At 43.5% G+C, this 27,396-nt stretch overlaps 3 protein-coding genes across 3 annotated transcripts; 2 read left to right on the top strand and 1 right to left on the bottom strand.

Annotated features, from left to right (window-relative positions):
• Nucleotides 1-3,539: 3,539 nt before the first annotated feature.
• C1S (complement C1s) lies at nucleotides 3,540-12,826 on the top strand. The gene is made up of 12 exons (XM_085324704.1): nucleotides 3,540-3,644; nucleotides 4,115-4,179; nucleotides 4,517-4,721; nucleotides 5,964-6,141; nucleotides 6,413-6,538; nucleotides 7,342-7,541; nucleotides 7,727-7,880; nucleotides 8,143-8,258; nucleotides 8,472-8,550; nucleotides 8,789-8,926; nucleotides 9,448-9,522; nucleotides 11,585-12,826. Exons 2-12 carry the CDS (start codon nucleotides 4,175-4,177, stop codon nucleotides 12,376-12,378), a joined length of 2,070 nt encoding a protein of 689 aa, XP_085180830.1. The 5' UTR covers nucleotides 3,540-3,644; nucleotides 4,115-4,174; the 3' UTR covers nucleotides 12,379-12,826.
• LOC146584492 (putative ribosomal protein eL39-like 5) lies at nucleotides 5,270-5,425 on the top strand. Its single transcript, XM_085324706.1, is given in 1 exon segment — nucleotides 5,270-5,425. A coding segment is annotated over 1 exon segment (156 nt).
• A 4,138-nt stretch (nucleotides 12,827-16,964) lies between the features above and the next one.
• C1R (complement C1r) lies at nucleotides 16,965-24,697 on the bottom strand. The gene is made up of 11 exons (XM_085324637.1): nucleotides 24,408-24,697; nucleotides 23,338-23,566; nucleotides 22,907-23,099; nucleotides 22,583-22,726; nucleotides 22,177-22,373; nucleotides 21,524-21,671; nucleotides 21,318-21,439; nucleotides 20,645-20,723; nucleotides 20,086-20,226; nucleotides 18,499-18,573; nucleotides 16,965-18,246 (listed from the first exon to the last, which is right to left on the bottom strand). Exons 1-11 carry the CDS (start codon nucleotides 24,434-24,436, stop codon nucleotides 17,444-17,446), a joined length of 2,160 nt encoding a protein of 719 aa, XP_085180763.1. The 5' UTR covers nucleotides 24,437-24,697; the 3' UTR covers nucleotides 16,965-17,443.
• Nucleotides 24,698-27,396: the final 2,699 nt, after the last annotated feature.

Raw genomic sequence — 27,396 nt, 5'->3', positions numbered from 1 at the left:
TGCATTCTGAGACATCCAGTAGATAATTTTTAAGGGAGCTCAGCATTATGTATGTTTGTAGCAACACTCCCCTTGAGTTCCATTTTGCAGCCGTAACTGTTTAACATGTCTACAAATCAAACTCCAAGCTCTTAGCTAACTACCTAGAAAAGAGAACACATAACARTTGAAGAACTTGCTAAGTATTGCATTATTTTATCTCAGTGGTGGAGACAGCAGTACAATCCAGGTCCTCAACACAGCAATCTACTCAAACCATGGGAGTCTCTCCGTGCTCCTGTGAAAATGCTCACCTCCCGGCACAGTTTCCACCTTCCTGTAAGAACTGAGAAGGAGTCACCAGCCTCCTTCAAGCTAGAAGTGTTTTGTCCCGGGAAACAGAGGGAACAGATCTCTGCTGCCATCTCTCAGTAACTCGAAGAATTGGTGGAACAAGCAGATGTCGGTTTCAATGTTAACATCTATATCACTGCCAACATTTTTGTTGGTTTTGGTTAACTTCAGATTTTGAGAAACAGCCTGGRGAACATTATCCTATTTGCACCATTGTAGAAGTCACAAAACTGCACTTAATATGTACTATATGGCAGCTCTGCTCTGACTGGCAAATGAAGTTAGTTTATCTTGAGAAAGCTTTGATGTTTTTTCATTTCCACATTTCCAAACTGTCTCTAGGAAGTTACTGGTCCTGCTGCAGAAATGTCTCATTTCCTTTCACAGCTGCTGCTCAGCCACCACAGCTTTCAGCCTTGTGTTTTTTTTAAGACAAATCAAAACAATTAGAAACATTTTACCCTAAGATATCAAACTCTAACGTGTCCCTGGTGGTTCCTGACTAGTGAAGCCATGCATGCAATAAGGATGGAAATCTGTGATGATGGGGCTGGGAAGACATGCAGTGGTGGAATCAACTAAATTATCTCAAGATGAGATACATCCATTTGTGAGTCAGAGCCCACCATCCGTAGGTAAAGGCCTTGCATGGAAACAGTGCTGTAAGGCTTATATTTTGTAGGAGAATGGTGCATTGTCTGTGGAGCCATTGTCTCCGCTTAAAACTCATATGCATTTGAAGTTACAGCAAGGATTACAGTCCACAGACGGGCTTTTCTCGTGGTTACCTGTGCTCTAAAACTAACCACAGACAGAAAAACAGGCCTCATTCACAACAGCAAGGCAGGGAAGTGAGGTGTGAGAGGAACCCCCTGAATCATCCTGTTGGAAGAAAGGGAAACAGACAAATTACTGCCAAGGTCTTGGTGGAGCAGATGTTTTACTTGCTGCTTAAGTATCCCCGATTCCCTGCTGGTGGATTTCACCTAGTTAATATTGTTTCCTCTTTTAATAATTGTTCCCTTTTCTATATGCATTGACTCCATGTTTCCAAAGGATAAGGCTTTTCTTTAGGACTCAGGAAAAGCTTTTCTCCCCCTCCCCTCAGCTTCCTGGGGGAAGTCAAGCCAGTCAAATCTGCTTTAGATGGTAATTTTATGAAAACCTGAACATTACTGCTCTTCATAACAGCTGGCAGAAAGGTTACAGCTACACTGTTCTGACTCATCTTAAGAAAAGGTTTGTCTTGTGCAATGAAGGAAGCAGGGGCACTTTGGGAAAAGTAATATGTGGTCATGTAATTAAGGAATTTAACAGAATGCATGTGCCTCACATCAGAATTATATTGCATTGGCAGCCTTAATTATATCATTTATTAACCTTAATTGCATGATTTTGCCTCCTTTAAGTTATTATTTTAATATTTCCTGTACATACTTTTAGTGAAGTGTAAAATCTCTTACTTAACTGTTTCGTCTTATTAATCATTAAAACAATATGGATGTAGGCAGATGCAAACAAATACTGTATGTTTACCTGATGTAAATATATACATCAATATGATTGATCTTTTGCATAAATAATTAGCATTACACAAATATATGCCTAGATGAAATGCAGCTACCTTTTTATTTAACCAACTTCAGCATTTCTTTTTCTTAATTAATAGGTAGATGTCTTCTAAAGACATTAATATTCACACACATACTAATTTACTACTGATACGGGCCAGTTAAGTCAAGCTGATATGGAAATAAACAATTCAATTGTGATGAAATGACATGCACAGTATATCAGCACCCACTYATTTTACTCCTGCCGTGCACAAAATGGGATTGCAACTTGAAAAGTCACTGGCAGAGTCATTACTTTGCCCAGTTCAGAGGAGATACCTCCCCATGATCTGTCCTATATCTTTCATCAATCTATTTTCTTTGCTTTCAAAATATCAGTTAGAAATATCACACCATGCTCCCAAGAAGCATCAGAGAGTGTGAGATGGCACACTTTTTTTCTTTCTCTACCCATTCTCAGTTTGACAAAGAAAACAGATAAGGTATATTCTTCAAGTAGAAACCTTTATCCTGACTACAATGAAGTCATTTATGATTCATCTGTAGGTGTTTCTCTGCCTTGACAATATAAAGGAGTCTTTCAGCTGAGCTTTGCTAACACACTTTGCCTATGGCCAGTTGAAACTTGAATCACTTTTCCTAGCCAGAACAAGCTGTGGAACATGTTGTGTTGATTGTAAAGGGCAGAGGTGCCAGTGGAGTTTTACATCTTCATTTATATTCCAGTCCCAGTGTAGCTGGTTTGAGAGGAGCAGGAGGGTTTTCTGAAGTATTACTGATGGGTCTTTTTGCTTGTACTGGAGTATTTTGGTCTTGTCTTGGGGGCACTGACTGGATTAAGGGTCATACCTGGTACACATCTTGAAACTCCTTTCTTTGAGGATCGCAGATCTAATTTGGGCCAGAGCTAAGTCTGATGAACAATGCTCTTACCTAAAGTTCACTTGATAACTAATTATAGAAGATTATGAGTTCTTAGTCAAATTCTTATTTATAGGCAAGTCCATGTAACAAAAAAAAAAAAAAAAACAAAAAAAAAAAAAAAACAAAAAAAAAAAAAAAAAAAAAAAAAAAAAAAAAAAAAACAACAACAAAAAGCCCCCCTCTAAGTTGTCCTCTTGTTGGTAACCTTAGATAGGCACAACATTGAATTGGCCACTTTCTTTTCTTTTTTTCCAGAAAAAGATCTCTGAAATGTAAGATTAGTAACAATGGTAGCAGCTTCAGCACCCATCCAGCTGCATTCCAGCAAAGTGGTCTCTGAATGATCGAACATTTTTCCATGAGAAAGAATTAGACTAGTTGTCATGTGTACTTTGTTTTTCAACACCTTTTGAACTTTGCTCCTAACTTTTGAAGGGGAGGGGAAAGAGAGAAAGAGGGGAAGCAGCCAAAAGATCTGTTCTCCTCCCTTTTCCCCAAAGTCATCTGATTTCCCGAAAATCCCTAATATAGACCAGTTCTGTGTACTCCCCCATGCAACCTGAGCCAACAGAATTGTGCAACTGGTTCTGGAAATTCCCCTTTCTGTCGAATGCTGGTAAGTAGAAGTATCTCTTCTGAACGGGAAGGCTGGAAAGCTACATCCCACAGATAGGGGGTGCTGCGATATTGCGAGTTAGAGCAGTCTTYCCTAGATCTCAAGCCCGGGTATGTTTAGGGGGTGTGAACACGAACAAAAAAGAAAAAGAGAGAAGGAAAGGGAGAAGAAAACCAGACACAAACTAGGGAGAGAAGGTAAATATTCAAACATTAGAAATGGGCAAGGCAAACATTTGTGAGCATTACTCTGTGTGTGACAGCTAGATGGGGCAGGACATGCATTTCCCCAACCCCAGGGTCCTAATATATTTTTTGGGGTGCTGGAGGGAGTGAATTGGGTATCTTGGCAGGGAGGGTGCTGTCTTAAATTGCTATGAATGGGAATGCATCAGCGTGGTGTTTGGGGACACTGATGGGTATAAGGGGAGAAGAGGGGTTTTAGTGACATGATAGAGGTCATCTCCCCATTTTGTCAGTGCTGAGCCCAGCATCTCTTCTTGATGCTTGGGATTGCTGTATGCAGGAAGAAATGATGATATAAAACTTGCTTTTGAGGCAAATCATTGGCATATTCCCCACAAATTGGGGTATTAAGATCTTTGACCTGCCTACCAGACACACAGCTGCACAGACAACATTAACGAGTCACACTGTTTTTGTCCCAGACTGTAACTCCAAAGTCCAGTTCCTGATAGCTTTCAGAAAGGAAGATCAGCTTTATCCAGATGTGGTAAGTTATTGAATCTCCAAGGGAARTTCTGGTTTGTTAATTATTTTGTTTTATCAGTCAGGTGTTAAGACTCCCCTGTTCAGCTCCTGCAGCATTCCCAGCTTTTAGAGGGCTGGAGAGTAGACCAGACAGCAGGACTGAGATTGCATCCCTTCTTGTGAAGGGTTACAGGAGAAAGACCAGCCCCATACAGCCACAACATTGAGCATCAAACTCCAGAGGCTGGAGGCCATGCTACATATTACATACAGCCAAACACCAGACTTTCCCCTACTCTACGCAGTTCATATGCAGGCAGAGCAGATCTCCACAATGTTATTTTCTTTCCTCTTCTCAGGTGCCTTATCTTCTTCTGTCTTCCTGTCTGGGCTGACGCAGCCTCCATGTACGGTGAGATCCTGTCCCCTAATTATCCTCAGGTGTATCCCAATGATGTGCAGGAGTCTTGGGAAATCCAGGTCCCCCCAGGATATGGCATTCACCTTTATTTCACACATCTGGATCTTGAACCATCGCAGAACTGCGAATATGACTTTGTGAAGGTACTGTCCCCCATCCATCCTCATGTGAGAAAAAGATAAGAAGATGAGGTAGAGGGCAGAACAGCAAAGCTTTGGGCTGGAAGAAGAGATACATGCTTCCTGTTCTGAGCCCCAAGAAGCCCAAGTGATTGAGTGTATCTGCACTAATAGTGATGAAAATGGTTTGAATTTTGCTTCATAACCATATGAACGTTGTCTGCCAACTGAGTGTCCCATCTATGCTTGTGTCCGCATGTTTATGTTATATCCAGAGGAAGAGCCTTCTTCACCATCACTAATGTATTCCTATTGCCACGCATATTATTAACCAGTGAATCATGTATAAAAGGGCCATTTTCTTAGAAAGGGCATTGATTTTCTGTCTCTGAAATTTTTCTGTTAGAGTTAATCTGTAAGTAGACATAGACAATTTAATGCAATCAGAAATTGATTGGAAATTATGAGAGTTAAAAACAATTGAAGTCAAGTGGGTGCTGAGATGAAGTGCAGTGATCTGTTGTCCTGAGCTGTGCTGTTCTTAAAACTTAGAGCCCCAATAGCTCTGTATCATGTTGTCTTACAAAGCACTAAAGATCAAACATCTCTATGTAAAGAGAAAGAAACAAGACTAGCCTATCCTGCAATGGCTATGTGTGAAAAGGGGCAGTAAGATCAGGTGCAGCACCAAAAGAAGACATTGAGGAAAGACCAAGGTGGGTCTGTAAGATGGATGAGTTGTAGTAAGAGCTGTAATAACGTTTCTTTTTGCAACAAACTGATGATAGACTGCAGACCATCAGGGTTCTGTTTCACAGCCTTAACTGCAGTGTTAATTTTTTATACAAATGGGCCTCAGGAAAGAATGTTAACAGAGAACTTTCTGGATTAATTTGTATCTGAAAAAATTAAGACATATTTCAGAGCTTGGATGTCATTAAGAGGGAACAGTCCTCAAGCATCTTGCAAATGTCGAGAGACTCGTTCTCCAGAGGCTCCATTCAGCTGTAGGGTCTCAGGAGTCCCTGCTGGCTGTCTGCCACCCTTGATTAGCTTTGTGGATCACATAGCAGTTTTGGTATGAGAATGGCCCCTCCTGCTAGCTATGTGACATAGCTATGCCCTGGAAGATCTATCCGAATATCTTGAGAAATGCATGCAACTTTGAAGTCACTGGTTGGCCACTTTTAACCTGAAGGAATCAAATATTGGTCATTACACATATTCCAGTAGTGAAATAAGACCTTTCTCTGCATCTTTCTGCAGATCCTATCTGGTGTCCATGTTGAAGGCCTGCTCTGTGGACGAAAGAAACCTCGTGTCCCTGGTTCCCCGATTGTGGAGGAATTTTATGTCCCTTATAACATGCTGACTATGACCTTCCAGTCTGATTTTTCCAATGAGGAACATTTCACTGGTTTTGCAGCCTACTATGTTGCAGTGGGTAAGGCTAGAACAGCCTCTTCTGAATTTCTGTGGTGTCTGGGACTAAGAGTGTGAGGAAAGCTAAAGGAGGGATTTTCTTACAAGAATACCTTATTTAAAAGAGATCCCAGCAGGCAGGACTGCTCTCCAGTATTACCAGTTTAAATGCTGCTATAAAGATCTCTTTTCCTTGATGTCTGCTAGTGTTTACTTCACTTTCTTATCTTTATTCTGCCCTCAAAACCCTCTCCACTTTTTGGCTCACTCACTTTTTCTTTTCACACTTGCAGACTTGGATGAGTGCACTGATTTTGTGGAGGAACCTTGCAGTCATTACTGCAATAACTATATTGGTGGTTACTTCTGTAGCTGTCCACCAGATTATTTCCTTTATGAGGATAAGAAAACATGTGGAGGTAAGAGACCTACACACGTTGTGGTCAATGGCAAGAGCTAATTTAGRCTGAGAGGGATACTGTACTTGGAAGACCTTTTCTATCAACCCTTTGAACCTGTAGTGACAGATAATGTATCTTGGAAAGAGCAACATCCCAGTGCAAAATCTGAACTGACAGTAGATCCTGACTTTGGGAATTTCCATTAACACGTTCTTATTTTTTGTGTCAAGAAAATTAAGAAAYTATTAAATAACCTTCTCTGAAGATTGTGATGGAGACCCTTCCTAGCACATCTAGGAGACACTTCTAGCTGTGAATCTTTTAGTCCCTGAAAAAACAAAGTGCTTCAAAGAAGATCCCCAAATGGCCAAGGGGCTGCTTGGCTTGAATCAGAAAGYGGCAAAGTCACAAATGGAGCATATTGAAAGGGGTATAATATGAGGACCTGAGCATGAGAAAGAGAGGCCCAAATCACAGATAGACGGTAAGAGAAAAGATGAGGGGATAATGAGATGACACTAGGAGATATTAAGCCAGAAAGCAAAATTAAAGATGTGCTGAAGCTGTCCCCTAATACTGAGGACTCCAGGAAGTCATCTTCCAAGGGATGGGCCAGAGGTGCCGTTGCTCAGGCCACTAGGAGTTAAGGACCCTGGCAAGTTGCCCCTGGTTTCAGTTTGAATGAAAGATGTCATATTGTGACGTGGTTAATCCAGATGACAGGGGCGACTGGAGATGTAGTGGAAGAGGGGATGTTTATCTACTTCACACATTAATGAGTTCCTTTCTGAGTCCTACCTGTATTCCTTCCTCAATCCTAGTGAACTGCAGTGGGAATCTCTTCACTGAGCCATCAGGAGAGATCACCAGCCCCAACTATCCCAATCAGTACCCAGAGAACTCGCAGTGTGAGTACCGAGTGGTTCTGAGGCCAGGCTACTTTGTGGCATTGACCATACACAGTGGGGACTTCGACGTGGAACCAGCTGATTCGAAAGGGCGCTGCCACGACAGTTTAACAGTATGTGTGGGACTTAGGGAGGGGAGTCAGGGTGCTCTGGGTCTCCCTCAATCCTCTCATATCAAGCAGATTCTCTGATTTCTTAACCATAATTTCAACTATATTGCCTTTTAAAGTTCATGGGAATTGCTCTCTTTCTATTGATTCCAATCAGTATTTCTCATTTCTTCTTGTTTTTTTCCCAGTTTGTCTCTGGAGAAAAGCGTTTTGGTCCCTACTGTGGCAGCAAATTCCCAGGTCCTCCAGAAATCAAAACTAGGAACAACATTCTTGACATAATCTTCCAAACAGACCACAAAGTACAGCGCAAAGGCTGGAAAATACGCTACCATGCGGATTGTGAGTAAACACTTGGGAAAGCATTTTATTGGCTGCTGAGTCAGGGAGAGGGTTTGTCCCAGGAGGTCAGATTCATGATGCAACAAGATGTTAACATGTTCACAGTTACTAGGTTTGCTGTACACAGCTAAATGGCTATTGGCGAAACAGAGGATGCCTGTTGACTGATGAAAATAATGACTGGGGAGAAAGAAGTTGGGGAGTTGGAAGGAGAGTAAATCTCAAACCAGTTAATCACCAATATCCTCCTTTCTCTCCAAAGCCATAACCTGTCCCAAGAGCGTCATCCCCAACTCTGTTCTTGACCCAAAGAAGGACAAGTATATCTTCAAGGACAATGTGAAGGTGACCTGTGTGGAAGGCTATGAAATTGTGAGGGTAAGTTACATACAAAAGCACACACACTCTCAGCAGCATCCTGATCCTATTTCCTTCCAGATGTTCCAAGCACCTGTGGGACTCAGAGTTTTCACCACAACTGTAATAAGTGGGAGCTTCTTCCAATAACTTTGAGGACCCTCCACTGGAGTGCCTATTTCAGAAATGTTTCACTGACAGTGACTGACACAGGCCATGTGTTCTTTTCCCCAGGAACGGGACAGCCTGATGACCTTTCACTCCAGCTGTCAGGACAATGGTGAATGGAGCAACTCTCACTTCCGCTGTGTTCGTAAGTGACCCATCCCTGTATGGAGGGAAGCAGTCAGGAATGGAGTCTTTATGCTCTAGACTAGGAGGAAGGTGAGGATTGGGATGTGAGCACACTGAAGGGACAGAAAAAGCAAGCACTGATGACCACRCAGGGACCAGAGGAGCTGAATGGTTCCCCATTCTACAAGAAAAAAACAGGCAGATGGGTGGGGATGTTCCTTTGATCATTTTTGATCATTTCTGTTTCTTCTCTACAGCTGTGAACTGTGGTGAACCTACGCCTATTGACAATGGCCAAGTCATATACATCTCTGAACTTCATGAGCCTCTGTATAAAGCCATTTCCCGCTATATCTGTGATGCACCTTACTATACTCTAAAAAACAAAGGCGAAGGTAGGCATTGCCTGTGCTACACAAATACGTTCCTTTAATCAAAAACCYAAAAAAAGGTACTGGCATCATCCTGGAACTGAGATCATGTCCCTACAGGTTAAGCCTGGGAAAAGGCTCCTGTTGATATGGGGTTGCAGCCAGTAGTTTTGTGTTACATTTTTGTTTAATGCATTGTCATAAAGTCCATAACGTACTTGGGCTGTTGATCTTAAATATATTAGTAAGCCCTCTCTCTAGTTCCCAGGTGTATGAATCACAGAGATTTTTGTCACATCTGGCACACGTTTCTGGTGAAGAAGTAAAGGACTTATGAGACATATTAGATGACATCCCTCCAAAATAGGGGTAGAAATACCCTAGTGGAGTAACAGACTTCTAGGGGGATCTTAGTAATGTTTACCAAGAGGTGCTTGCTTTGGATGTGAGAAGGTCAATACATCAACTTATACAGTAGCTACTTATCTCTCTTGATCTTGAGCATATCTTTATGAAACTCTTTTTTTTTTCTTGTGTTTTCCAAGCGGTATATCAGTGCTCAGCCAATGGACTATGGGTCAGTGAAGAGATGGGAACAGAGCTACCAAAATGTGTCCCAGGTACTACTAGAAACTGTGTATATATGCTTGTGGTGTGTGAAGACCACTACTTCTTTCATTTCTCTGTTTTTAAATTGTTAGGCTTGAAATAACGGTTGATTCCATCTATGTAGTTTGAATCGTATTGGACAGGATATTTCTGAAAGCTGTGAGCTCCTAAGAAAGATCAGTGGAGAAAGCAGAAAGAAACTAGTAGGAAAGGTAGGCGACTCAGTAGGATGTCTGACATAACAGGACCTCTTCAAGTGTCGGTGTGTGCTTCTGCACCAGTTTCCCAACCTTCTCAAGTTTTTCAGAGCTTTGAATCTCTGTTTGCTTTGGCGGTAGCAAAAAAAAACTGACAGATCAAAAGAGATATCCAACAATGCCATACTGGACCTTTCCTTCTTCAGTCCTTCCCAGGCTACACTGGGAGCTGTAGCTTCTCTTCAAACTGCTCCTAGGTTCAGCTGTCCACTGGGCACTACTGGTGCAGTACTATAGGGAAAGAACTTTCTCCACTCTCACCGGAAGTCATAGCCTCAGCTCTTAAGGAGCATCTGTTGTTCAGTATTCAGCTATACTTACTGGGTCTGACAATTCAAGGAATGTTGCTGTTCAGAACCTTTTAATCACCTTTTTGCTGTATGTACTTAAGGGACACTGAGAAGGGAAGTAGATGGGTACTACTCCTGCTCCTGATAGCAAATAGTTATGGCTGAATCTTAATTTCCATCTGATACAAAGCACTTTAAATCTTATATATTTTGCAGGCTGTTTAGATTACCACTGCACTCTTAGGAGGCAGCATCCCTAGGGCTAATGATACACCATAMCTGTTCAGTACACCAACCTCCCAAATCCTCACTGGCATTTTACAGTACAAGGCCCAGCTGAGAATGATTCAGATCTCTTAAAGGCCAACCCAGCCAGTGACTTGGGCTACACCAGTGCACAAAACCATTAGAAAGCAAATAGAAAGATGAAGCCATGGGAATTTACTACCTTAAAGGAGATTATAAAAAACATAAAGCCAGACTTTTCTCAGAGGGAGGCAGCCAAAGGACAAAAGGCAATAGGCACAAGCTACAACAAAGAAAATTCTGACTATATGCTCCCTCAGAGCATTGAAACAGGTGAACAGGGAGGCTGAGGCTTGCAGATGCTCCGAAGTCACCTGGACAAGGCCCTGAGCAATCTGATCTAGCTTTGCAGTTAGGAAGGCAGGGGGAAAGGCAGATAGGGATGGCTTCCAGCATAAATCTTTTTATTGTTCCACGAAATTATTTAACAAAGACTATTTCATTTAAGTAGCTGTAATTCTTTTATCTCTGACCTACATGACCAGGGGTTCAATGCAAATGAAGCATTGTGAAAAGAAATCAATTTCCTTGTTATGTCAGAATGATTGGCCTAATTTTTGCCCTTATGTTCTTATTTTGCAAAACCTTATGAGTTCTTACTCAAAGATCATACAGCATCTCTGCATTTGTGAGACTCACAGATAAAATCTTCATTGACTCACTGCTTAAGATTCCACACACTGAAAGAATGAGGAGGAAAAAAAAATCAATGACAAATAAATAGAAACAAGAACACTTAACTTGAAATGATCTGGAGTTCAGATAGATGTGGTTTTAGCTATCAAAGCTAAAACCTAACTATCTAGTGTCCGATTTCTAAGAACTTAAGCAAATGTTCTTTCAAACACAATCCTTTTGCCTACAAGACATATCCAGCAAAGCAGACATGCTAAGCAGAATATGATGAAACTGTGAGTTTGAAATACTCAGTGCTGGTTGGGTGACAGCTGTTGTGAATGTTCTGTTTTCTTTCCAGAACAAGATTTGAAAGTGGGTATTTTTAGCCTATATTGAATGTTGACTGTATTTTTGCTTAAGTTTTCTTGAATTTTTCTGTAAACATTAGCTGCAAACCCTGGGACACAGAATATAAATTACTCAGAGCTAAAAAAGGTTTACAGGAGACAGAAAGGAGGGCACTATGGCTTTTTAGAAGCACCAAAGAATTTCCGACTTGTAAGTGCTAACATCTGGTTCTTTCTTTTTTCTTTTCTTCCTAGTCTGCGGGGTGCCCAGTACACCCATCCGGGAGACAGCAAAAATTTTTGGAGGAACCCGTGCAGAAAAGGGCAACTTTCCCTGGCAAGTCTATTTTGAATACCCAAGAGGAGGTGGGGTGCTCATCTCTGAGAGATGGGTGATGACTGCAGCTCATGTGCTGGAGGGATATGACAAGCCCACCATGTATGCTGGTGTAATCAATGTTGGTGGAGAATCTTTAATCCGGGAGGCCAAAAGGCTGACTGCAGAGACTTCATTTATCCATCCTGCTTGGAAGAAGCAGCCTGCAGAAAGTAGGACTGATTTTGATAATGACATTGCACTACTGAAGCTGAGTGAACCTGTGAAGATGGGCCCAAATATCTCACCCCTCTGTCTCCCTGGTAAATCACCTGAATATGAGCTGCAAGAAGGGACTCTGGGCTATATTGCTGGCTGGGGCCAGAGAGAGAGAGGAAGACTGCCTATTTATCTTTGGAAGGCCCAAATTCCTGTGGTGGACATGGATGAGTGTCGTTCTGTTAAACCAGAGGGCTCTGCTGATTCCAGTGCTTACCGATTCACTGACAATATGATCTGTGCTGGTGGTGGCAAGGACAGCTGCAAGGGGGATAGTGGTGGAGCTTATGCCATCCAAGATCCCCTTGATGATAGCCGGTACTATGTGGCTGGGCTGATCTCCTGGGGACCAAGATGTGGTACCTTTGGTCTTTACACCAAAGTAGTGCGTTATTTGGATTGGATTAAAGAGACAATGAGCAAGCATGAGGACCCAAAAACAAGGCAGGATTAGCTCTTTATACCTTAAGCACTGTCACTCTTCCTAAATGTGAGAGTCTCATACTAAGTTAGGAAGGCTGACTACGATCTGTTCACTTTTTGTGTATAACAACCCAACGAGGTCATTGTCTCTGTGCTGAGTGGAGAGTTAGGAATATGTATTGTTCTCTCCCTTTGTCCTTATGTTTGGGAATAAAATTTCTCTTTCTTCCTCCACTCTTAGCAGCAGCAGCAGAAGATACTATTCTAAATAAAGAGGCCCCTTCTGTTTTCTCTCATTTTTTCTATCCCGTCTTTTCTCACTTAGATAAAACATAGTCATGCTCCACCTGACAGAGACATATTAATGAAAACAAGAGAGAATAACTGTTGATTCCCAGGGTATGTTCAGAGCCTGGCTTCTGTATTTCTTGTATGATTCAGAATATCTAACAGCATTAAAGAATGTCCAAATCTGCTTATCATGTGCAAATTGCCTTTTTTCTCAGATTAGAGCTAGTTCTCACTGAGACTCCCTAATCAAGCAATCCTGTAACAACCCACCGTGCTGCCAGCTCCAAGGCTTTTGTTAAGGTGTAAGTTGTGGTACCTAACCTCTCTACCTAGGAGTATGTTTTGAAGTTCTTCTGAGCTGGTTGCATCTCAGTGACCAACCATTATCGGCAGTAAGGATTTCATACTTCTGCACCAAGCCAAGCAGAAGAAATATCTTCAAAATTCCTATATTCACCTACCCTCAGGTAGATTTTTCAGGATACCTACTTCAGGTAGGTATTTTTCAGACTTTGATGTGTTAGATAAGAAATAAAGGTTGCTTGAATTAGGGAAGGCAGTATTATGGGAGAAGATTACTTGACATGCTGTAGGGGTGTCTTCTGCTCCAGAATGCTTCTTCAGGTCCTGAATTTCTCATAGATATTTTTCCACTAAGATGGTCAGGGACTGATGTATATAAAGAAAGGCTGAGGGAGGTGCGTTTGTTCAGCTTGAAAAGGAGAAATTTAAAGGGAGATCTTACTGCTGTCTTCAACTCCCTAAAGGAGACTTAGAGAGAAGACAGAGCCAGATTCTTTGAAAAGGTGAACAGCAGAAGGACAAGAGACAACAGGCACAGATTGCAGTAAGGGAATTTCTAATTGGACATAAGTATTTTCTTCTCTCTGGGGGTGTTTCAGCACTGGAACGGGTGCCCCAGTAGGCTGGGTAATCTCCATCCTTGGAGGTCTTCAGAGCTTGCCTAGGCAAGGTCCTTAACCTTTGAACTTAGTCCTGCTGTCATCAGAGGTTCTTCCAGCCTAAATTTTTTTGTTAGTCTATAAAATGGTGAGGAGGGTCAGTGCAGTGCTTGGGACACTTCATATACATTTCTGCACTCAGCTCAAGGACCTTCAATTCCTAAGCATGTATGACATGCAAACTGTCATTTTGTTGTTGGGCTAGTAACTATATGTTACATTCCTGAGGAACTGTGACCTAGTGGTTATTGAATGTTTTTTTCACAGAATTACAGAATGGTTGAGAATCTCTGGAGATGATCTAGCCCACCCTGCCTGCTCACGCCTGGTCACTTATAGCACTTTGCCTAGGACCATGTCCAGTTAGGTTTTGAATATCTCCAAGGATGGAGACTCCATAACCTCTCTGGGCAACCTGTTCCAGTGCTCAGCCAGCCTCACAGTCAAGAAGTTCTTCCTCATGTTCAGATGGAACTTCCTATGTTTCAGTTTGTGCCCATTGCCTCTCATCCTGTCATTGGGCACCACTGAGATAGCTCCATCTTCCTTACACTCTCCTACACACTGATAAGACCCTCCCACCCTCAAGCTTTCTCATCTCTTCTTTCTCTAAGGCTAAACACCCCCCAGGTCTCTCAGACTTTACTCATATGACAGATGCTGGGTAGATGAAGAGGAGAGCAGTAAACGTGTACCTTGACTTCAGCAAGGCTTTTGACACTGTCTCCCATAACATGCTCCTAGATAAGCTCAGGAAGTGTGTTAGATGAGTGGACAGTGAGGTGGATTGAGAACTGGCTGAAAGGCAGAACTCTGAGGGTTGTCCTCAGTGGCATGCAGGCGTGCAGTCTACTTTGAGGCCTGTGGCTAGTGGCGTCCTCCAGGGCTCAGTAGTGGGTCCCATCCTGTTCAATTTCTTCATCGTAAGTGACCTGGACAAAGGGACAGAGTGCCTCCTCAGCAAGTTTGCTGATGATACCAAACTGGGAGGAGTGGCTGATACACCTGAGGGCTGTGCTGCCATTCAGAGAGATCTGGACAGGCGGGAGAGGTGGGTGGAGAGGAACCTCATGAGGTTCAGCAAGGGCAAGTACAGAGTCCTGCACCTAAGGAGAAATAACCCTATGCACCAGTACAACCTGGGGGCTGACCTTCTGGAGAGCAGCTCTGCAGAGAAGGACCTGGGAGTGCTGGTGGATGACAAGTTGACCATGAGCCAGCAATGTGCCCTTGTGGCCAAGAAGGCCAATGATATCCTGGGGTGCATTCGGAAGAGTGTTGCCAGCAGGTCAAGGGAGGTGATCCTGCCCCTCTACTCACCCCTGGTGAGGCCTCATCTCGAGTACTGTGTCCAATTCTGGGCTCACCAGTACAAGAGAGACATGTAGCTACTGAAGAGAGTCCAGTACAGGGCTACGAAGATGACCAGAGGGCTAGAGCACCTGCCCTATGAGGAAAGGTTGAGAGAGTTGGGCCTGTTTACCCTGGGGAAGAGAAGACTGAGGGGGGATCTTATCAMTGTCTGTAAGTATCTGAAGGGAGGGTGTTAAGTGGATGCGGCTAAATTCTTTTCAGTTGTCCCATGCGACAARACAAGAGGCAACGGGCAAAAATTGAACCACAGGAAGTTCCGCCTGAACACGAGGGGGAATTTCTTCACAGTGAGAGTGACAGAGCAGTGGAACAGGTTGCCTAGAGAGGTTGTGGAGTCTCCTTCTCTGGAGATATTCAAAGCCTTCCTGGATGCAACCCTGTCTACCATGCTCTAGGCAACCCTGCTTGAGCAGGAGGGTTGGACTAGATGATCTCCAGATGTCCCTTCCAACCTTACCAATTCTATGATTCTATGATTCTATGCTCCAGTTGCTTAATCATCTTAGTGGCCCATCATGGGATGTGCTCCAGTAGCTGCATATGCCTCTTGTACTGTGGAGCCCAGAACTGGACACAGTTCTCCAGGTGTGGCCTCACCAGGGCTGAGTAGAAGGGAAGGATCACCTCCCTCAACCTGTTGGCAATGCTAGTCCTAATGCAGTGCAGGATACCATTGACCTTCTTGGCCACAAGGTCACGTTGCTGGCTCACATACAGCTTGCTGTCCACCAGGGCTCCCAGGTCCTTCTCTGTTGAGCTGCCTTCCAGCAGTCAGTCCCCAATCTGTCAGTCCCCAGTCTGTTCTGGTACATGGGGTTATTCCTCCCTAGGTGCAGGACTCTACATTTCCCTTTGTTGACCTTCATGAGGTTCCTTGCTGCTATGCCTGTCAAAGTCCCTCTGAATGGCAGCACAGCCTTCTAGTGTATCAGYCACTCCTTCAGGTTTTGTATCATCAGCAAACTTGCTGAGGGTGCATTCTGTGCCTTCATTCAGGTCATTGAGGAATAAGTTGAACTGGATTGAACCCAGCATTGACCCCTAGGGGACACTGCTAGCTCCAGGCTTCCAACTAGACTTTGTGCCACTGACCACAACCCTCTGAGCTCTGCCATTCAGCTAGTTCTCAATTCACTCACTGTCTGCTCATCTGGCCTGTACTTCATTAGCTTGTCTATGAGTACGTTATATGAGACAGTTTCAAAAGTCAAGATAGACAACATCCACTGTTCTCCCCTCATCTACCCAGCCACTAATTCCACCAGAGAAAGCTATCGAGTTGGTGAAGCATGATTTCCCCTTTGTAAAATCAGGCTGACTACTCCTGATCACTTTCTTGTCCTTCATGTGCTTGGAAAGGGTATCTAGGATTACTTGCTCTATCAYCTTCCCTCCAGGGATCGAGGTGAGGCTGACCAGTCTGTAGTTCCCTGGGTCTTCCTTCTTACCCTTTTGGAAGATTGGGGTGGTATTTGCTTTCTTCCAGTCCTCAGGTTCCTCTCCTGATCACCACAATCTTTCAAATATGATTGAGAGTGGCCTAGCAATGACATCCTCCAGCTTCCTCAGCACTCCGGTGTGTATCCTGTCAGGGGCCATGGACTTATGTATGTCCGGTTTGTTTAAGTATTCCTTAACCTGATCTCCAGTTAGAGAAAGTCTTCCTTTCTCCAGACTTTCCACCTGGTCTTTGAGGAAGATCTCTTCCATATTTTTTTAGAAGTGGCTTCACACAGACAATTTATTTTTGCTCCCCTCTTACCCACCTGCCCCCCACACCCTTTGAAACCATATAGAGTTTCAGAGTGGTTAATCTTTCCAGTGGTAATTTTGTGACCACTGAGCAAGTGCCATATGGCCATTACAGACCAGGAAACACTTTAGTAGTAGGTAAAGCAATCTCTATAGAGGTGCAGTCTGTAAGTTGCTTTTGGTGGTGGGGAATATTAAGTAGTTATTAAAAACAGAAACAAAAATGTAACACATCTGCTCACTATAGCAATGATTTTAATATTGATAGAATCTCACTGATGCCAACAGGCATATGCAGACTGTACTCAGCGCAAAGTACTACATCCTTCAAGAAGGTCTGCTGTGCTGCAGGCTTCCCATGCCACAGCGAAGTAGACTGCAGTAGCCTTATGATATCAGTACTTCAGACAATAGCATCTTGGATGTAACGAAATTTGCCGATAGTGGTAACGCTACATCCTATAGTAAGATTGCATCTGAAATAATTAGAATGTCCCCAAAGGCTTCAGCCAATGGGACAGCAGCTTTGGCGAGTTTTGATGATGCCACCAAGAATTAATCAAACAATGCGGTGGCCTCCAGAAGCCTTCACGATGAGGCCAACACGCTCCGTGTGCCCGAAAAGCCTTTGTGACATCATCATGAGCGTCAGACAGGACTTGCTGGGTCTGGGAACCTACGCTATCAGGGATTCTTCGGCTGCAAGGACAGCAGCATTCAGAGCCTGTCCTCCCTTATTATCCCTTTGATCCAGTCCAAGTAGTTGAGGACCTTGGTATAGAAACCATAACCTTGGGCACAGCCAATACCCCAAGARACAATACCTGTAGCCACCCAGCGACCACTCTCTGTATCTAGAACTGTGAAGACACTCCCGCTGTCCCCCTGGCAGGTATCCTTTTTGTCTATGAGGGAGCCAGCACAGAACATGTTCTCAGAGAAAACCATAGGTATCTCTCTGTTCAAACTATTTAGCCATCTCTGACACCTCTCCCGAGCAACTGCTGGCAGGTTTACATACTTCAAATGATTTGAAATAAAATTTTTTTCAACACCAAAGCCACTTACGTAGCCCACATGCCCATCCAAGTAGAACGTTGTGTTGGTAGCATCTGGAAGACAGATGGGCAGAATGGTAGGGCCCAGGGTTACTGGGTATTTCARCTCCAGCAGTGCAATGTCTCCATTGAAGTTGTACTCATCTTCAGGGTTGTAATCTGGATGGATAAAGATCCTGTGTACAGGGTGGTTACCCATCTTGTGGAGCTCTTCTACCTGAGTGTGGCCAAGGAAAATGTTAGCCTTCTCTGCTACTTCGTCCAGGCTTTTATTGCTCAGTCCTGCACCTTTGGGGAAGATAGTATGGGCCGCGGTCAAGATCCACCGATTGCCTAGGAGTGCACCACCTCCACGTCCATGTATGCCAGTCAGAGCCTGCCAAGGGAAGTTGCCATTCTTTGCTGACCTGCCGCCCAAGATCCGCTGGACTTCAGTAACAGGTTTGACTGGCTTTCCACACACTGCAAAGAGAAGCAAGGAGATTGTCACACCCTCTGTTACACTGGCTGGTCTCTCTCCTTCCTACAGCATCTCTTTGCTTTTAAACAACTTGATGTTGTTTTTATCTTCCTGGATGGATTTCCCTGTCCTCCTTCAGTGTCATTATTAAAAATATTATTTCTTCACCTTCCTCCCTGCATGTCCTCTTTGCTATATGGTAACTTCCAGCATGGATTGCTAAGCATCAGACAAAATTAGAGCTTTTTACTGACCTGGCAAACAGATAGGAATCTTCCCCTGGCCATCTTGATCCACCCAAGTTCCCTCAGGAGAGCAGGTGAATCTTTCTGGAAGATGAGACACGAAGTGAATGAGAACCAGGCCTGCAGATGTGGAGTGGGAAGAAAGAAAGGGTACCTCTTTCCAGGRTATCCCACATACTGCACTCAGCCCTTCCATCATAAAGGCACCCTTTCCCAGGAAAAACCCTTTGCAGTACAGTCTGAGATGTTCCCTTTGGGATAGCATGTTCATCTCTAAGCATCTCAGTTCCAGGTGAAGAATGGTAAAGTTCAGGCACTGCTTCTATGGAAGAAAAGCCTAAGGAGAAAGCTGAGARAAGTCTAACTTCAGTCCACATGCTCACAGAGCACTGTTTGACCTTATTTAGYTCAAAGAATGGAGAGAAGAAATAGGGAACTTAGATTCAACTCTCTCATCTCTGCAGTTTGCAGAGAACAGGACAACTTGGTTCCAAGCTAGTTCCAGAAACAGGAATAAGATGAAGCAGCTGCCAGACGTGTTCAGTATAAATTTCTGAAGCTATATTACAGCTCAGCTAATGTGTATGTCACTTCTCAACACATATGCCAATACCTCTAACGTTATTGCTCTTCTTAGAAAGTTTGTTAGTATATCAAATGCTAGGGACTAAAAATAGTTTCCATACAATTTATCTTACACTTTATTAAAAGCTCTCAATAAAGTGTTTGCTGTTTGCTTTGAACATTGACTAAATCACAATCACCTCTCAATCAGAGTTTTGCACACTCGATACTTACTTGTTGTTGATTATTATTATCCTCAGCTGCTTGTTCCTGGCCGCACAGAGTGTTACCTCTCTTAGGTATGCTGCACAATTGTCTGTGCTGGCACTCATATCGAGGAATTGATTCAGGTTAAAATCCTACCTTTTTTCTGGGTGGAGGCTAAATGAGTAGCCAGGGCAAGGAAATCAGGAACTCTTTATGCTGTTGTTGTAAACCAAGTTCTGGTACCATCAAATCAAAGCTCAGGTGCAAACAGAAGGCAAATKAATGGTTTTGAATGTTCCCTTAAATATCTGATCTGCTACATAAAAATAGATTTAATCTATGTGTATAATTAGCCCCCAGATGTCTCTAGTGCTGGACAAAATTCTAAATAGGGTGAAGAACATTACACTGGAGTGGAGTGTGAGTTGATTTAATGCATCTGTACTATCTTAGGTTTGTGYGATCAGCTCCTCAGGTTTCAGAATTTTGGTGAATCCAGGATACTATGCCCCATATTTCAATGAAAGAGTGAAATCCATCAGAAAAGAATCATGACTACAGATGCAAGAATAARACCCTCCATAAATGTTTAAGGTGTACCTGGAAAAGGAGCATGAAGGATTCTGGGAACTAAGCAGTGTGGGAATAGGCTGAGGCAACAGGCCTCTGGATCTGCACTGCAGAGCCATGAAAACACCGGAGAGCCTTTGCTGAGGAAAGCAAGATCCTCAGGCCTGAGGAATGGAGATAGAGGTGATTCCGTCTRGAGATCTGAGAGGGCTTTTCATGCATAGAGTTCAATATCTGTGTGAGATTAAGACTCACCACCTCCTTTTCTGGTGACAATGTGGTAGTATGGCGCATTGCACTGATATGTGATCACCGACTGGTAGCTGTTGCTTGCCGGTTTGTTAATATAACGAAATGCTCCATTGGCCAGTTCTGTAGGGTTGCCACAGTTAACAACTACAAAAAAGGAAAAAAGAACAAGGAGATGAATCAAAGACAGACTTATTGACTGTAGATACAGGCTGAACTTAGATGGTGGCCATTATGTGAATGATGGAGAGGACCAGCTAGTACAGCTGGTGGAGAGGGATAGTTCCAAAACTGATTCCAGACTGCATATATTTTGCCTTTAGATGTTACAATATTGTATCAATACTTTAGTGATATTCTAAGTATTTTTGTAAGGGAAGAAAAGCATTTAAGATTTTACTGGAGTTTACACATGTAACACAGGTCAACAGCGGGCAGTTGGAGGAGATGAACTACACGGATCCTTCCAGTCAGGCAAATTGAGTCATAGAGGATGAAATCTCCACCTGTTCTTGGAGGGATAATCCAAGACAGGAGACATATTCCTAGTTCTCAGTTCACTCACTCTCACAGCGAGGCATTGATTGATGCCATGTTCCATCAGCCTGGCAGACAGCAGTGAAAGACCGCAGCTTCTGGTTGCCCTGCATGGGAGAGAAAAGCATCATCACTGGCTATATACAACCTGACATTCCCTTCCCCACGTCAAAATATTATCTGCCCATCATTCATTCCATTGCCATTCAGTTTCCCCTCTGCTGCCCTTTCCATATCCTGGCCTCACCCCTTGCTGCCTTCCCTCCATTCTATGTTTGCCATAGGCTACAAATTTTTCATAGTAGGTCAAGGCAGCAGTAGCCAGCAAACCTCAAAATGTGACAAGACTGCAGCTCTATCCAGTCCTGGGAATAGGATGGCAAGGGAGGCAAGTAACATTTTTTGCTTCTCATGTGATTTCATAACCTTCCAAAGAGAAATTATTGCTCCCTGGTATTTCCTGGGATCTTTGTTCTTTTGTCTTCWACCAGCGCTTGCTCCTGTGTGAGACGGGATGCATAAAGGAGGGGGCTAGGAAAGAAATGGATACTGGAAGAAAGCCTACAGAAGTAAGGAAAAACAGATACTGAAAGAGGCTGCCAGAGTGAACTCTYCAAAAAAAGCTTTTCTGAAATGTGAAAGTCTTACAGAAACTGAAGAGAAGCTAGAATGTAGCTGAAGGAGAGGATAACGGATCTCACCTTCATCAGGTTATATCCAGTCTTGCAGCTGACAATGAAATAGTCCTGAAATTGATACACAGGCTGCAGGTCTCTGATGATGGTAAACTGATCCCCTGGCACAGGCTGTGGGCACCGGATTTCTGTTAGAGAGTGGGATGAAGTGAGTGAATATTAACAAATGGCATAGGTAGACTACAATAGCCTCTGGGAAAGAAAATTCGTACTCTCTGAGGTGTAGTGGATCTTCCAGCCACGGCTGAACCCTGACTCATCAGTGAGGAAGAGTATATCCACCTCATTGCTGTTGGTTTCAATGCTGCCAGGTGATGCCTTGCCACAGAATTCACCAATCTCTTTCCCTTGTGCTTGGATCTGGCAATGAAAACACAGATCAGAGAAAGAAAGATACTTGTATACCTCTCTGCTCCAGTATTCCCGTATCTGTCCAGACTGAGTTTGCTACARTGTCTATCATGGTGGACAGGGCTGGATGACTGATCCATCTTTGCTGGTATCTGCACTATCAGATCAGAACAAAGGGATCAGAACAAGCTCTGCTTCTCCTTTATCATAGGAATCAGACTTATTAACCCATTGAATCCTCAGATTAGAGCAAAGGGAGATGAAATTGGAAGRAGGAGGACATTTTTGGCCTATTTTGGGATATTGAGTCCTGTGACCCAGGGCCTCTGACCTCAGAACAACGGTAATTAAGAGTGCTGAAGGCAGGACAAGGTAACAGCTCRGTCCTTCATGCTGAAGCACTCTCCTTTTACTGATCCCAGATTTCTTGTCCCAGTGGTGGTGTTTGCACAATCCCTGTCCAGGGCTGCCAACAGGGCTGGAAGCAGAGTTTGCTAATCTGGAGTTCTGGTACCTTGAGCTGGTCATAAGGACAGTGGACTTGCTGGTGGTCATCAATCTCAAAGGGTTCCAAGAACTTGAGAATGATAGACAAGCCTTTCTCCAGACGGATGCTGTAGTTGCACTGGAGGTCCTCAGGATAGGGCTGGGGGTACTCAGGGCTGCTCAGGTACCCAGATGCCTCTGTGAACAACTCACTGCTGCACTCCACTAGTGGAGAGGAAGAGAGTAGAGGTCACAACAGGTGGCTATGTCTTCTGTTACCCTGTCAATCACTCTCAAAATCATCCCTTCCAGTCTGGAAGTCTCCCACCCTTACTGAAGAGCTCCCATCCCAGAACTCTCCTCAGTTTATCCAATCTTTCAATTTACAATCTTTCAATTTACAATCTTTCAATTTATTCAGGCTTTCAATTTACCTTTGCAAGAGTGCAGATCACTCTGAAGCTGATAGCCAGGCCGGCAAGAACAGAAGTAGCCAGACACATAGTTGTGGCAGAAATGCTGGCACACAGGCCTCTCATCTTCCCCAGCAGCATTGTTAGAGGCACACTCATCTATATCTGAAAAGACAAGAGATACAGGGATAAGGCGAGGAAAGAGATAAATCTATCTACTGTACACTGAAAGTACATAGAGATCCACATCCCGCTCAAGGCTTCTCTTTATTTGCTTGACAAGAAGAAAATTTGTTTGGAGTCACATGGGCTCCYGTCTTTATGTTGAGGGTATCCCCTACTAACCCACAGCTTGGTAATAGGCCAGGAAGCCCTTGTAGGGAATGACTGTGCCATGATCTTCATTGGAGAAATCAGAGTGAAATGCCAGATGCATCCTGTTCCCCTTAGATACAAACTCCCTTATTCCAGGGTGATTGCCTGTGGTTGACCCAAGCTGGCCACAGTATCGGCCTAGGTTCTTCTTGTCTGCTGTGATCTGCCAAGATAAAGGGGAAATCACTGTAGCTTCATGAGCTTCAGACTGCTCCATGCATCACTATTAATCAGACATGAGTTGCCAATACTTGTTCCACCCATTACCATCTTTAACACCTTCCCTTTCCTCTGAGGGAAAAGTCAGAGGAGACCAGGAGCTAGTGAAAAGTAATTGTATGTGGTGGTCACTAGATTCCCATCTCCATCTACTCATTGGCCCAGGTATCTATTGCCCGTACCTTAACATAGTCATAGAAGCAAGACTCGGATGGCTCCAGGTCAAAATGTCTGAAGGTCAGCTTCACCACAAAGCCTTTTGGAACGAGGATATCCCAGTTGCTGATGTTGTTGTTGGGGTATGGCCTGGGAAAATTAGGGGATCTAATCTCCCCAAAGAGCTTTCTTGGGACTGGGCTGGAACTGATCACTCCAAAAAAGAGGGAGGATGCCAGAAAAAAAAGAAGGTACCTGTGAACATGGCAAGTAAATTATAACATAATGCAGAACTAGGTCATCCAAAACCAGAGGAGACTTCACAAGTGCACTGTCTAGTGGAATCCAAACATGGCAGGCCTGATTGTAGGTCCAGCTTCTGGCTTGTGTCACTCATGAACAAAGAAGACTGCTGAAATYGCAACATCAGCAAAACCCAGGTACCAGCAAGGCACTGTGATCCAGTCAAGGAGATGCATCAAACCAGGAAGCAGTTTGAAGAAACATGGGTGAATTCCCTGAGCAATGGCTGCTTGTTCCCACTGGTCATGGGGTGGGTCCATTGGGAAYGGGGCAAGAACAGCATGAAGGCAGAATTATCAGTTTAGTTCCTTTTGACTTTGGGCCAGGAGGTCATTTCTGTTCATTGCTACTCTAGGATCTTTGCCCAGTTCATTTGGTTAGGGTCTGAAGACCGCAAGCTCAGTTTTCTGGGGAGCAATCCTGCAGTGCCTCCAGTGCAAGCCTCTGCCCAGTCATGCCTGATTCTCTCTCCTGCAAAAAGCTAGGCCTCTTCTAGGGGAAGAGGATCCATGCAAGGCCTCATTTTTTCTCATTCTGCCTCCTCTTTCCTTCTGGGAAATGGGACTATTAGCTTTCCTCCAAAACACTCACTGTTCACATACCATGAGAAGATCAGCYAGGAAGATCCTTCTCCCTTAACTCTGTCTACTGGCAGAGGTTTAATGGAGGGAAAGTAGGGCATGAGTTTGGCCTTTTTGACTCCTTCCTCTTACTAGAAGGGTCTAATTCTCCAGTTCCCTCCCCAGAAAGATGCCATTGTGCCTCTCCACCCCAAAAAACTGGCCACACTCACATGTCCATGTGCTCGTCCACGTTGCCCATGCACCTCTCCCTTTCCTTCCTGCTTTCCCAGCCGCAGCTCCAGAGCTGTGACCAGCTGGAAGCCCTTGGCCCCTTCAGATAGCTGGGGGAGAGGCAGAGGGAGGGAAGAGCAAGTCACATTACAAAGTGTCTGGCACAAGAATAGAACTTTTTAGCCCGGTGACTGCTGCCCTCTGCTGCTGAATTGCTGGAATTCCGATATTGACATTGACCTTGGAAACAGATTCAGGGGAATGCTTTGGTGGGCTGTTATATCCTAGCAAGGCAGATGTGATCCATCTCTTCTACAGAAGAAGGCAAGAAGGCAGAAAAATGATTACTAGAGATCTCTCACTACTATTTTACTTGCATTCCAACAACTGCTTTGAGTTTGTTTGCTCCTAAAGACGTCCTCCTACAAAGACTCCCTCATTTCTTGGCAGTTTTSTGGTATAGGAAGAAATTCATAAATTTTAGTGTTAACATATTGTTCCATGTGAACTTAAAAAAATCAAACTGTCAAAGAAGTCAAGTCTTTCTCCATGCTGCTTTGCTGAAGAGCACTTCACAGTCTTTGAGATATGAATGGGAARCTTCAGAGAAAGCAAGAACTTCAAACCTCCGACATTTGAGGTACATAGATAYTAATAAAACCGTACAAAATTATAGAATTAAAAACACTGTCAGAATGAATCCTTTCTCAAAGACTCTTCTCATTGGTGTTGTACAATTGTCTGAAGCATTTTTAGGATAAAAAAAGACAGATAATGCCTTTGCTATTTAATAGGAAAGCAAAAAGACACAGCAACTTACAAACACATGTCTGGCTTTTATCATCACAGTGCCCAAGTCTGTATTATCACATTCTGTGGCACTAACTTCATGAAGTTTAACATTTCTCGGCTTTCAGATTTTGAGTTAACCAGTAAGACACCATTTTAGTGTTTTCCTTTAGAAGTTTTGGATGATTTCAGAGAAACTAACAAATTGTTTAAATGAAAACCATAGGAAATAGTTTGTATCTATGAAAACATGTTGAAATAGGATGAATATAGCATTAAAAAGAATGAAGTAAATTTCCTCAGGGTATTTCTGGAAGTGTATTGAAGGCTAGAGAACTTGTTCATCACACATTTTTGAGTTATTGTCTGAAAAAGATCACATAAATACATAATTAGTGCCTCTGTCATAAGAATGCATAGCCCCACATGTTAGAATTAGGATTAATTGGAGGATATTAACCCTAGTACTTCCTRATTTCTGAACATTTCCTTTGCGTGAACAACATCTTAGGTAGYGCTACTGCTGTCCTGTAAAGGATCAGGTCCTGCAGGCTTACTGGCCCATCAGAAGGGAAGCTTGTGSTCTGTGACCACATCCAGAAAGAAGCTGCCAAAGACTAGAAGCTATTTTCCAGAAGACCTGTTACCAACAGGCTGATGAGAGGGACTCTCTCACTTGTAAAACACTGATAGACAGAAGGATTTTGGGATCATTTGTAAAGAAACATAATTCCGATGTGTTCTTGACAAATAACCCTTCATGCAGAAGGAACTCCTGAAAGTTCCTAGTGGCGCTTTCAAGGCAAATCCTTTTTTTTTTTCCTTTCCCTGCCTACACAATCTGCGGTACTAGGAGAGTGCTTTTACCGGTAAAGCAAAGCGTGATAGTCTGGGATGTGCCTGTCTGGAGCAGCTCACCTCTTACAYGTGTTCAGCAGAGCTACCTGATTTGATCAATATATCTATGCCCTCAGTCTTGCACCAGTGCTCCTACTGGTGGTGTCCCCCTTCAGATACTCTGTGCAATCCTCTTTACAGAAATATGGTAGCTAGGAAGTGTCACTTGTTCCTAGGGAGGAAGTCTGTTCCTTCCATTGCTTAYGGGTAGAATACATGTAACACCACAGAACTCCAAAACTAGCATCTATTTGCTGCCTCCTTGATTCAGCTGGGTTACAAGACACTGGACAATCAATCTTAACAATGACAGTGCAAAGTAAAGATACTGAAGGAGACTGGGAACAAAAACTGCTCTATAGCCTAGGAACATGCATGATATCATCATCTGATGTGCGAACTCCCTCATTTACTGTGAAGGAAAAGATGGAATGGATACTTGATTCTCCAGCCCCAAAACACATCCAGGAAGGACAGAGAAAYACCTCTGTTGATCTCCAATGGCTACACCACTGGCCCTACAGAACAGTCCCCTAACCAGAGCCACAGACCAGACTCATCTGTAAACACTGATCTTCTTTCCCTGAGCACTATACCTTCAACCCTTCGGACTGACTATCTAATAGTCAGACRTCTGTCTGGTCTTTCATTGACTTTTTGGGACACTCCACCACTAGTCTCAAGGCTTGGGCTTCACACAGCCAGGCTTGTGCCATCCAATGGCTTAAAACTTTTCCAGATAAATCGTGTCACTCCTGCAGCTTATGCTGATGTGGAGAAGGACAGGGGCTTCCTTGGTAACCTGCTCCAAAAGAACGCTCAGGACTGTAATAGCTGGTCTTCCTYCTGGTGTGGCAAGCAGCAGCAGCACCTTGGAAGTCTGTGTCTTCTAAATCATAGAGCAAAGCAAAGTGGAATATGCCTGAAGGGAKATGGTTCCACAGCACTAGCTACTCTCTGACAGGCAAGAGCAATGACAGAACATACTCTCAATATCAGACCTTATCACCAATCTTCCACTAGCAGCCTCACTTCCTACGGGCTTGTCGAAACGATACAGTGTGGTTGTACAGTCACCATTTGGCTTAGGCGTGGGCCAAGCATCATACTTACACATGGCTACAGAAGAGAAGACAATAAGTTATTAGTGATGGTAGTTACTACTGAAACTCTGGAATGGATTGGAATACTATCTCTTATGATTATTATGTCTGTGGACCACCTCAAGTGGATATGTTTCCTATCCATTTTTCCTATCTGGAAAATTTGTTCTATTTGTTCTGGCACAACTGGATTGCTTCC

This window comes from Rhea americana, unplaced genomic scaffold, assembly GCF_003343005.1.
Source record: "Rhea americana isolate MKP2758 unplaced genomic scaffold, rheAme1 scaffold_92, whole genome shotgun sequence".
NCBI lineage: Eukaryota > Metazoa > Chordata > Aves > Rheiformes > Rheidae > Rhea > Rhea americana.
This window is presented reverse-complemented; position numbering and strand designations above follow the sequence as displayed.